The 12524-nt window shown below is 39.0% G+C and overlaps 1 protein-coding gene across 1 annotated transcript in view; it reads left to right on the forward strand.

Moving 5' to 3' along the window:
• The window catches only part of MPPED2 (metallophosphoesterase domain containing 2), a gene marked incomplete at its 3' end in the record, with an annotated part of 100543 nt that overhangs the window by 29977 nt on the left and 58042 nt on the right, over window positions 1-12524 (forward strand). Inside the window, exon 2 of the mRNA XM_009707476.1 lies at window positions 4667-4848. Coding sequence (XP_009705778.1) covers window positions 4667-4848 — 182 coding nt within the window. The remainder of the gene's footprint in view (window positions 1-4666; window positions 4849-12524) is intronic.

Raw genomic sequence — 12524 nt, forward strand, 5'->3', positions numbered from 1 at the left:
CGTGGTCTTCAGCACTGACTGCTGGCTTGTTAGCCTCTAGCAAAGCCAACAGAACCAGCTTAAAAAGTAGCGGAGTGTAAGCAGTAATAGTGCTGGTTTGAGTTGCAGGGTTTGGGGTGGGGGGAAGGATTTTCAGCATCTGTAAATGTTTTGTCCGGCATAGGTGCTGCATTCATCTGAGTGATTTATTCAATGTTAGGAACTGGAAATTCTTCATGGCTTAATGTTTAAGATTTTTATTCCGTCTTCATGGATGAATTGGTTTCTTGGGAATTGTTCTATGAGAGGGGATTTGGGGTCTGCATATCTCAAAACCCAAGAGAGCCGGGAAGTGAAAAGGCTGCGGGTTCAGCTCTGTAAGTTCAGGCGTTCCCTGGGACTGGCTAACCCAGCCGGAGCCCTGTGTTTTCAGCATTCGAACTCACCCATACAGAATTACCCTTTGCAATCAAAACTTTTATTTCTTTCAGAAAAACGGTGCTTGTGTCTTTTCTAAATTTTCTTTGAAAACAGGGTCCCAGTGTAGTTCTGCCTGCAGCTATGTCTCTTGGAGGGCTGCAGTGCCCTTTCTATCCTGGAGGTACTTTCTAACGCTGCTGATTTATAAGACATCATAATGAGTAATTAGTGTGAGCTTGGGCCGAAATACACAGCTAAAATGTCTGTTCCATAGTGTGACGTCCTAAATCAAGTCCTTTCCCTCCGTGCGTGTGAAAGGCCCAGTGTTTTCCTCCTCTCTGAGTTTCTGAATTCAGCCCTCCTACCTCGCTGTCAAAATTGCCTTGATAAACTTAATCTCTGCTTTTAAAGCGTAAAGCCGTGGCAAAATTTGCTGTCCAATGGACGAGGAAGGACAGGGTGCAGCTCCACGTAGGTGCAGCCCAGCCAGGAGAGCCGTGGGCTGCTCTGTGCACGGCCGGCAGGGCAAGGGGCAGCGCTCGGCATCCTTACACACACAGCCCCGCTGTCTTGGAAGTGCCATGGTAACCGTGGGGCTGGAGGAAGATACTGATTAGTGTTAGCTGGGCAAGCCAAATCGGAGCCTTGTTGATGATGTCGTTTGATTCAGCTGCAGCAATGTGTGAGGAACTGTAAATTTGAGGTTTGTACCTGAGGGACTCTTAGGCTAAATGAGAACAACTGACGGTAAGGGCAGTTTAGTAAAGCCCAAGTAATTATCTGATAAACAAGGTCCTATGAAGATTACATTGTCCCTTCTGATTCCTAAAGCGTTGTCATAAATGCATTAAATGTGACAGCTCTTACATTACTGTCATGATCTTAGAAAGCAGTCATTGCTCAACTGCCTTACAGGATTTCATGCTGGGTCTTACATAAACTTTTGAAAAAACACTTAAGTGCCTGATTTTCTAAGGTGCAAGGTATGTTCGGATAGATAAGTACCTATTAACATCTGTCAGTAAAGGAAGTTAGATCCCCAAAATCATTTACTAACTTAGGGCAAAAAGGTCCTCATTTGTTTTGATACTTGACTATTCTGTTAGTTTTCCATTTCCTGATTGCTGTATTAATCCTAATGTATGAACATTTAAATTGTTCTAGAATAAGATTTACTGCATCTTTCCATGAGCTTACTTTTCCAAATGCAGCAATCAAATAATCTGTAGTGTTTCAGTCTGCCAGCTCAAGAAGACTGAAAAAATAACGTGTTGGTGGTGATGGAGAGCGTCAACAATTGCTGGACGCACTGTGTTTGGAACAAAGGGTTAAGAGTATGTTGAATTTCTTAGGTATATGCTCTGATTCAGCAGAGACTGGTGGTGGGCAGGGCTGAAATAATTATTTTATCTGCTGTTGAATTGCAGTAAGGGTCAGATGCATAAGTATTACAGAGCTTTTAGAAATGCCAGTCTCTAGTCCCCAGATGTTGGGTCATGAGATGAGCAGACCGCCAGAAGAATGGATGAGGTTCACAGCCCAGGTGGAAGCCTGCTAGCAAGCCGTGTGTTGCCAGAAGCTGTGAAAGGGTAGCACCTAGCCTGCTGCGGTAGCTGATCTCACGAGTTCAGAGGCCAGTCTTCTCATGATGTAGTGAAAAAGAAAAATCTTGCATTACTGTTTGCCATACTGTAGCCGTGGATGAAAAGAAAACATGAGCCTTTAGGACTGGCAATAACACCACTTTTATTAAGTTTCTATTGAAGGACTATTTTGAGTAAGATAAATTGATGGACTGAACACAATGACCCTCAGTATCTCACTTTCAAATACTTAGTAGGCAAGCACTACTGAATAAGAGAAGAAATTAAGCTGAGATGTAGAAAAAAGGTTACTTGGCAACATCATAGTGTTTGTAAAAAGGAGAAAGAAGGGTGAAGAACTTAATGAATTTCGATTATAGCATTTTCTGTAAGTCAGTCATTGCCTGAATAGAAAAATCTTAAACCAGCTTTTGGTGTCATACTGTAACAGGGCTTGCCTAAAGCAATACAGGGTTTGTTTGGAACCAAACTGCAGAGAATAGCAAAAGCATAGCTGCTGTGTAAGAACAAAATTGGACTCCCCAGAGGCAGGCAGTGCTGGTCATAGCTCAAGTAGAGATGATCTGAACAAGGTATGTGGTAGTGATGAAAGCTGGTGTTCATTTTTTTGTGTTGTCTGGAGTAAATATACTTGGAAGTGTGGAAATGTTGATTTGGAGACCCCCATGTTTACTGAGTGACATACTATTAGAAAAGTTTTGGCTTACCTTCACTAATTGGGAGGAAGATGCCAAATACAAAAGCACTACGGCCTGTAATTACAGTTCTGGTCAGCTTGCCAGTGTGATTTAAATGGGTAAATGAATTTTCCTCTGTAATAATAACCTTATTAATTTCTGACCCTTGCAGAGAAGAAGAGTCCATTGATTGTCGGAGTTCAGATTTTTGCAGTGGTTTTCTGTAGTGGTAACCAGTTGTATGGCTCAACTAATTGTACCTGGTGCTTTGGGTGGAATAGGAGGGAGGTGCAATACCAAAACTGAAAAAAAAAGTTATCTACCAGACTGCCCCTTCCTATCCAGTCCAACCTGCAGTAAAATCTGTTTTTAAAGTAAAGACCGTATTAAAGTAAATGTCATCTTGTAGTGCCTGAATTTTGCAAATTAATTCAGTGGACCATGGCAGCTAAATGTGACACAGTTATGGTAAATACAGTTTGATTGGAAATACTTAATTATGGTACCTAGGAAAATGGAGTCTGACAGATAATATCTTTTCCACCCCTGCCGCCCATGCTAAAAATTTTAGCTGTTAGTAAACATTCTACCAAATATAAAAGACTCAGTAAAATCTTGTTAGTAAGTGCATTCACGTGGACGTTTTTCCATTGAAGTCCAGTACATATCCATATGGAGTTTGATTTCTTGAACCGCTATAAGCTCCCCAGTGTAGGGAGCTGAATTGCTCCCTGCAGGATGCTTTTGGTCTTTGTTACCTATGTAGGGAGCTGAAGTTAAAGACGCTGGTGGAAGTTTTCAATCAGTTCAGTGTGTAGTGAACACTAAATACTAATTTGGTTTACTAAAATAGTAAATACAGTTCAGTAAATAAAGGAGTACTTCAAAAGTCTGTATTTTCATAGGATTTGTGCTGTATTTTCTATTAGTGATCATACATATTATAACTATGGGGACTTAAGAAAAACATTCACAGTGATGTGTGCTAGTTACTTGTTTTTCTTTTCATTCAATGTGGAGAGCAAAACTAATAAAACCTGTTTAATTTTCTTTATACTTTCAGGCACGAGTTTTTGAATGTCTGTTGTGCCAGTTTGTCCTGATAAGTCTCAGAACAGTGTCATTTTGGTGCTTTAAAATACTTAGAGCTTGGTTTCATTGCTCTGATGATTTGAGACATAAGTGGACTATTATTCTGACATAACTTCTAAATACCTCAAAATTTCTAGCTGAAGCTAAGCTCTAACCATGATCAAAGTGGCTGATCAAATTAACAAATGTAGGTTGCAAATAACCAGTTGAACTACATTTTTAAAGTCATTGACTATAGAAAAAAATGTTTTAACTGTGGTTGCTTAATGCTGTACCAAATCAGTTCCTGACTTTATAGATATTGGGAAGATAAGCTCAGGATTTTGTGTGAGGGTAAGAAGTTGTCATTAGACTCATTTCTGCAATTTCCAGGCCTCATCAAAGCACTCCTGAATGTACCTGATTGTGTGTAAACAAATGTTCCTCCTGGAATCTGTAGGAGTGCCTGTGCCCTTGAGCAGAACCAGATGCTAAGCTGCTCAGCTCAAGTGAGAGCCTGTTGCCGGCCCACCTGTGAGACCTGTTATTTAATGGCCTGTGTACCTGTTCGTGTATAAGGGAGATGATGGAAAAAATATATCTGAATTGAAAGTCTCTCAAATCCATTTTTTCCAATGCTTAAATTAACTTTAGTATCAGAAAGTAGCTACATCTTGTGTATTTTTTAATCTTTCTTCCTTACCAGGTAGGCATTTAAGAAGCACTGTGATCCCTTCTGGATTTTTGGCAGTGTTGCATTGCAGCATCGTTTCTTTCAGCGTGATGTGTGTAAATGGGTGTGTATGTGTGTGTATGCACGCTTATGCAGAGAGAGATCTGTGTTGATACCTGAAATAATAGATGTGAGGGTTTTAACCTTGTAACTGTTACGAGATCTTTATGTGTCTGCTTTAGGGTCGACCCTATCCCATATGACACTCCAAAACCAGCGGGCCACACGCGATTTGTCTGCGTCTCAGACACACACTCCAGAACAGATGGCATCCAGATGCCTTATGGGGACATCCTTCTCCACACGGGCGATTTCACCGAACTGGGACTGCCCTCAGAGGTTAAGAAGTTTAATGACTGGTTAGGTAAGGAATTACTGCGTTTTGGTGACCCCAATTAACCTCTCCTGTCCAAGTGTCAGTCACTGCCTCCTAATTGAATTAGAGCACTTGAAAATTCCCCCCCCCTTTACTTCACTTGTCCTCATGTGATATGCTGTTTCTAGCATCAGTATGATTCTGTTAATTAAGACAAATTTAGAGACTTTGCTGTATTTCTGCATTATCTTGGGGGAAAAGATTCTGTCATTCGGTGTAGCCTTATGAGTGCGCTGAGGGGGGTGATGGCACCTCATATGAATGCATACAGTGTCCCATTAGTTGACGCTGTGGGGTTTTATATCCACGGCCAAAACTACTGCTCACTGTATTTTGGGTTTACCATAATTTAAAGCGATGATGAAAGCTACAACATATTTGGAAATGATGAAAATCCTTCCCACAATATAGGATGGCAAAATCAATAATATTGTTTGGAAGAGGAAAAATTTTTGGGGGTGGTAATCACATGGTTACCCCTTTGAGTTAGAGTACTGGCATTTTAACTTTGAATGCAGTGACTCAACGCCTCTTCAGTAGAACGCCTTTCATATTCTGTATTTGATAGCGGTGCCTTGCTAGAGTGTTGCTACAGTTGAAGGCAAGGAAATCACAACGGTGGAAGACCAAAATGAAGGAGGGGAACTTGTGCAGGATGCTCCTGTTATAAATACCACTAGTAGGCTGACTGTGTCCTGCCATGTCACCACATGCACTAGAAATGCTCAGAAGTGAAGGTGACTGGAGCAGCTGATCTTCAAGAAATGTTAGAATGAATTTACAACATTATATAAAAAGCTTTGAAAGCATAGCTTTGTCGTAAGGCTTTACGTCCATCACTGCACTCTCTTGCCTGCTGTACAATGACCACATCTCTACATGCCTTTAATAGCATCATTTTATTCAGTTGGAGTTCCTTGGCTGACCCTTGAAGAGAGAAGTAAAGAACATTTGGATTTACAAAAGGAATTTTTAAATAGAAGAGCATCCACATTCTCTGTCTTTTCACCCTCTTTTGCATTTTCTCCATACTGTTCTTTTTATCTTTGTACTGACCTCCTCTTGATTTCCACAGCCCAATTTTGAAAAATGTTTTTCCTTCTTTTTATTGCTGTGCATGTGGGATTAAGGCTTCCAGATACTCCCATATTACTGTAATTTAGTTTTATCATTCTTATTTCTAGAAAGCGGTACTAGATTTTATGGGCTCAAAACTGTCCTTTTTCTAGGAACGTATTCGCAGGACTGGGAAGTAAGAAGCGGGGTGAGAAGTACTGGGTGAAGAAGGGTGGGTATGTACATAGGTTGAGGGAAGAGACACAGTAGGAACCATCTTCCTCAACTTTTGAGTGTTCTTTGTGATAACCTGTAAACGTCAGTGTTGCAAAGGAGGAGGAGGAAGCAAGGTAAGGGCAGTAGGAGGCTGCAAGGCTTCCCTGGGAGTGGGCGGTGTGGTCCTGCTGAGCTTCAGTGCTTGTAGAGAAGCTGGGCAGCACTCCTGTTCCACCAGGCTCGGTTGTTACAGATGCCAGGCAGCTCTAGAAAAGGAATTGCTTTCTGGAGAGCGTAGACCTCCAAAGTCTACCCTGAATGCACTACTAAGAGCGGTGTCTGACTACCAAAGTTCTTTGAATCATTTCAGAAGTATTGCTCTGATGCAGCCAGAGCCCATGGCCAGTGCTTGGCATTTGAAAATGCTAACTCAGTATCGCAGAAAGCCAAAACAAGTAAGCTGCTAGTGTATTTTCACCCTTGTGTGCGGAATCTTACAGTATTGGCAGCCACTTGGCGTTCCTTGTATTTCACAGGTGTTTCACGATGATGTTATTTTATCACATAAATCCTTGGTTTAACATTTGCTGCAGAAGAGTTATAACCCTTTGAATAGGTTTTGTTCCAGCCTCAATAATTGACCATGGGGCTTGCTTAGCATATATATAGTTCTTGTAGAAGTCCATATGGTATTTACCTGAGAAAGCAGATTTTGCATTCTTTGGCAGTCAGTGTCATTGAAACTGGAAGCTTTGACTGTGTGAGGACATGCTGGCTTTGGCCTCAGGCTTTCATATTTCAGGTGCAGAGAAAATTTTTTTTTTTCCCCCAAACATGCACAGAGTCCACTTACATTTTCGTATGTATGACAATACCAGTTAATAGTTTTCTGGAATAAAGTAAGGCAGTAAATTGATTCCTCTGTGGAATCATGTTGCATTGGTGAATACTTGCTCCAGCATTGTCCTCTTCTCATCTGGAATCAAAACACTATGAAGTCAGGCATGCCCTTTTGCCACTGTTATTTCAGACTTCTGTCTGCTTAATGGGAGTAATCAGATTTTACTGTTTACTATCTGTGTTCTGAAGATTAATACCTTCAGGGTTGTGAGGTGATGACATGTAATAGTTTAAATAATACATACCAGTGGCAGGGAGGAACAAGCGATATTCCTTTTTCTTCAGAATAGTGGGAGGTGTCTTTTTTCATCATAGTTGGTAGGAAGCTTATTCCGGAGCAATGCACTGAGAACTCCCATCAAATACAATGTTGACCTTCTAGAAAGGGGTTTTCGTTTCTTTTGTTGCATCACTTTCTCCGCTGGCAATCGTGTTGTAAAACAGTAATGAAGACAAGGCTTCTGTATCATTTATACCGTGAGGGGGAGAAGTGAGATCAAAGCTAGGCTTCATTCTGCGGTTTATTTTACCTACTCCGTGGTAAAAAAACAGGGCCTCATCTCCACTAGGATTATATAATGGGATAACTAAGACACAATAACTACCCATAATTTTCTTGGCAGTAAAGCTAAGGGAAAAGTTAGAAGATTATTATTCTCACTTGTACTTCACTGGGTGTTACACATGCCAGTTACACAGGACTGAGAGCACTTCTGTCAACCCTGCAGTTTTCTGTTTTGTGGGTCTTGCATCCCTTTGCAGCTCTTTGAGTATCTCATCTGAGCCAAATGTTGAGCATCTTGTCTATCCATGTCATTAACATTCATCCTTCTTCCCTGTCTCCGCAGCTGAATCACGGAACATGCTCTCCATGCCCTTTCCTGCTCCTCCTAGCTCTCAGCCCTTCCTGCAACTTTTACTAGTTCTTATGCTTTTTTCCTTTTGGCTGATAAATTTTCATTATTGGTTTTGCATGAGAGTCATCTGGGCTTATGCATCGAATAACCTCTGTGGTCACTTAGTGATTACATACACTGGCTGAGGTAATTTATTCACTTTGTTTTGGTGTGAACATGTCCCTTGGGTCTTGTAACTGCTGTAATCACTTGACCTTAGTGACTGTTAAATGCTTTAAACACAGTTATTTTAAATTTATAATTGTTTTCATTAAAAATCTCTTATAGTAACTTAACTGACCTTGCAGTAAACACAGCATTATGTGCTGAGGAAGAATTAAGATGTTATTCTATGCCCAATATATTTCTTACTGAGTGTTTCAACATACTATTATCATCACTGTTCATATTTTTCCCATCCATTCTCATTCAGTCATATATGTGAAATGAAATACAGGAATATCTAATTATAGCTCTGTCTTCATAGTGCAATATTTCCTTTCCTACATGTTGGGAAGTGATTGAATAACTCATAAGAACTGAAGAGAAAGCAGAGATAAATTCAGGCAGATAGATCTTTAATGAGTGGCGATATGTTTATTGTACTCAATTAGTATGGGCCTGATTGTGCATATCCTTGCTTGTGTGAATAATTTGCATCTGGTTTAGTAATTTTTCTTAAGTAGCCAGTTTTGTTCTTTTTTGTCTAGTGCTTATCTCTTAGTGTGTTCATATTTGTGTTAGGGTTTTTTGTTTGTGCTCCCTCCCCCCCCCCCCCGCCCCATGCAAGATTTCTAATATAAGGCATATTACTGGATGAGCTAGGCAAAATTCTGTGGTGGTAGATACGAATAAATCCAGTAGGTGAAATTACGACTGGTTAATGTCTGTCGAGCTGAGAGTAGAATTTGGCTAGGTTTTTTCTGAGTTATTCTGGGATTTAGCAACTTCACTGTTTCATGTTTTTTCTTTCCTGTCTTGCTTTTGTTTTGAATGCATGTTTCTTTTAATTTCTGTGGGATAACTTGAGGAACTTTGTGAATGGTTTAGTGGCCAAATACATATGGGTTTGTACTGGAACAGATATTTCTTTACCTGTAATATGTGCTTGCCTTTAGTATAAACATAGATTGTTGATAGAGCGTAAATAAAAATTCAGTCTTTTTTCTGTGGTGAACTTCCTCCATCATGTTGCTTAAAGTGAGAAGAAAAGAATGGTTGTACTGTTTTAACGTGGAGGTTTTCTTGTTGCACTCTGGATGTATGGATGTGGTCCTCAGAAACATATTGTCAGTTTTTTTAAAGTTCATTTTTCTGTGGTTGTTTAGTTATTGAAAATAGCAACTTCAGTTTGGAATTGCTGGCTGTTACATGGAATAGATGACAAAATGGGAAGTGCACTGGAAATGTGGTGTTGCTCTCGGAGGTGTGGGTAGACACTTGGCTCTAGTCTATGCTTAGATTTCTGCATTAGTAGTGTAGAAACTTGAAATTATATTCGAAACCGTAAGCCAGACATCTGCCAGAATAGTGTTTGATCTTGAAGATAGTATAATTTAATCTGAAAAAAATGAACTGTAACAAAATAGTATAATAGTAAGATCAAGCTCTTTTCTTATCACTGTTTAAAAATTCAGCGTCACATTCATCTTGTATCTTTTCTCAGTTTCTTTGGTCTGGCTCAGTTATTCCCTCATTTTATCTAGGCTTCATCTCCTCTCCGGGAATATTTCATTTAGGGTTTTGTGTGAGTGCGTTTCTTTTGCTAATGCACACTGAAAACGGTTTCATTGTGACTAAGTATTTGTTCTTGAGAATCTTTGCTCCATAAAAGTGTATTTCTGATGTGAATTATTTTGGCATCTGACATGACACTTTTTTATAAAAACAAACCAGTAAGCTCTAAATTTCTCCAGATTCAGAGGGATATTAGCTCAAGGTATTCTGAACTAATTTGGAACCAGAAGGAAGCTTACGAATATTTTAAAGTAAAATTGCAGCAATAAAAACAAACCTCTTCCTATTTTTATAAATTGATTTATTTCTGATTTGTGGTTTTGCCATCTGGAGCGTATTTTGATCCCTATATTGCTCTACTTGTTATAGCTAGAATGAATAATTGACTAAACATAAAATACCGTTTTGATGAACAAAACTCTTAGCACTTGAAAAAAAAATTGCATTCATTGCAAGTGAAAGAAACTGCTGAGGTAGCTTTAATCCTGTAAGTATGTATGAGTTTGCACAGCTGTTCTGGGAGAGAGGGAAGCAACTCTGTGGAAAATCTATTAGTCTAATTTTGGAAACAGCTATGTCTTCTGTGCGTGGCTCTGGGGAGGAGCTTCTTTGGGCTTCAGACACTGGAATGGGATAGACTTACCTTAATAAGAGGCTGAGCTTGGCTGCTGGACAGTTGACTCTTCTGTCGGTGCTGGCATTCTGCTGTCCCTCTGGTACCAGTAAGGGTTCCATGTGGTTTACAGGATGCAGGCCACCTTGGCTGCATATTTCAGAGATGCTCTGAACTGGAGAATAATGGAGACCTGAAGGTGCACTGGCAAACCTGTACAGACAGTTTTCCTTTTTATTGTGTCTGCTTGCTTAATTCTAATTGCTAATAGATGCTGTCTATTATGAGTTTGGAACATGTTGATGCAATTTCATTAAAAAACCGAAACAAAACAAAAAAACACCCAAAAACCAAAACCACAAAAAACTAAAAATTTATAAGATGAAATCTAGAGTCTTGAAGTTTTTTTTGGCTTGGTGGGTTTGTTTTTTTTTTTTACTTATTTAGTTCTCTGGGTTATGTATCTCACTCTGTCTTTATGATAAAGTTTTTTAAAGCTTCTTCCAAGTTTTACTAACTTAAGGATGTTTCCTGTGCTTTTTGTTCTAACTTGAACTGTGTTTAATGTCATGGTTAAATTGTCATTTGTACTTAGTTTTAAATTCCCATATGGCTTGACTAAATTAATCATCAGTGCTTAGCTTTTGTTTGCATACACTTTTTTTAGATATGTTAATACTAATTTTAATTTTTATTCTTTTCAGAGGAATACAAAAATAATTTGAATGTTATATTTTATTGTATGTATAAAATAGTGGGAAAATACAGCCATGTGGATTTTTTGTAATAAGCTGAGTAACGTTTTCCTGACATAGCAATGTACAGTGAAATGTGAAAACAAAAGTGGGGGGGAAAAAGTGCGAAATTCTACTTTTGTGTTACGGTTATTATAGCTGCTGCTTCATATTTATCCTCTGCTCTGAGTCAGAGTCCGATACTAGGTGCTTTGTGGAACAAAGAACCCTAGAAGTATAACTTAAAAGGTAAAATAGAAGAAATTGTATAGAAATGAGTGTCGAGTTAGTATGATTTCCACTGACTAAAGTGGAATTTGTGCATGAGGAGCAGTGCAAGCTTACTCATAGCTGAGCAATTGTTTCTTGTTTTGCTCTTGTTATTCCTGGCAACTTTTCATAAAGAAATTTCACAAGAAACTATTTTTACTACCTGTTAATGGCATACATAGAAACTTGGAGGGTTGTTTTTTTTAAACTGAGTCACTAACTTACTAGAGATACAGTGTAAAATTCTCTGTACAAGTTGTGTACTACCTGCCGCGGTCAGTCAAACCAAACATTAAGGTGTTATTTGATAGCCATTAGAAAACTTGGCTCAGGTGAAATGTGCTTTCAAAGAGAGTAACGTTCTGGATCGAGTGGCGCTTTACAAGTTTAAACCTAACGTATTCATTTGGTAATTTTCAATGAAAGAAAGGAACCAGTAAGCACTGGAAAGTATTGCACAATTTTTGGACAAGACTTTCAATCACAATAATTGCTCAGTCATTTCTTGGATCTGCCTCCCTGGACTGCTGTTGTCTTAAAAGGGGGGGATGATCAGGTTTCAATAACAAACCGTAACCAAAACGAATCTATAAAATAACCAAAATAATTCTTCCTTTCAATTCCCCCTTTCCCACAAATCCAGTTTAAAACAGAACAGAGATTTATGGTTGTTGTATTGACCAGGCATGAAACAAGTAATGCCACCCAAATAGAAAGTTTTATAGATGTTGTCATCAGATTCTTCCTCCGGTATTGCTGCTGCAGCCGCATATCATAATATGAGAATGATTTCAATGGAAAGCAGTCAAAGTATGTATTCTTTGTACACCATCGATTTATTTTGTCACTTACAAATTTAATGTTGCATCAAAAATACAAAGTGCGAAAATACCTCTCCTAAATTTTCACATCACACACACTATATTAACAATATCTAATTAAAATAAGAAGTCTTTCTGTTAGTAGAGCATCACATTCCACTGCTTAGAGAGAACAATGGTTTCAGGGTGGAGGAGTTGCTTTGAGCAGAGAGAGGTTGGGGCTGGGGGGAAAAAGCACTGCAGATTTTAGTATAATGTGTAGTGTTCAAAGAAATTTTATTTCATCATAAAGATTAGCAGGCTGTGTAATTCAATTTAAAGCTGGTTGGCAGTGTCCTGTCTATTACAAAGCCTTTTTTTTTTTTAATCACTACTGATTTTTTTTTTTTTTTGGTTGTGTGTGGCTCAAGAACCCTACCAC

Source organism: Cariama cristata, unplaced genomic scaffold (genome assembly GCF_000690535.1).
Source record: "Cariama cristata isolate BGI_N322 unplaced genomic scaffold, ASM69053v1 scaffold10149, whole genome shotgun sequence".
Taxonomy (NCBI): Eukaryota; Metazoa; Chordata; class Aves; order Cariamiformes; family Cariamidae; genus Cariama; species Cariama cristata.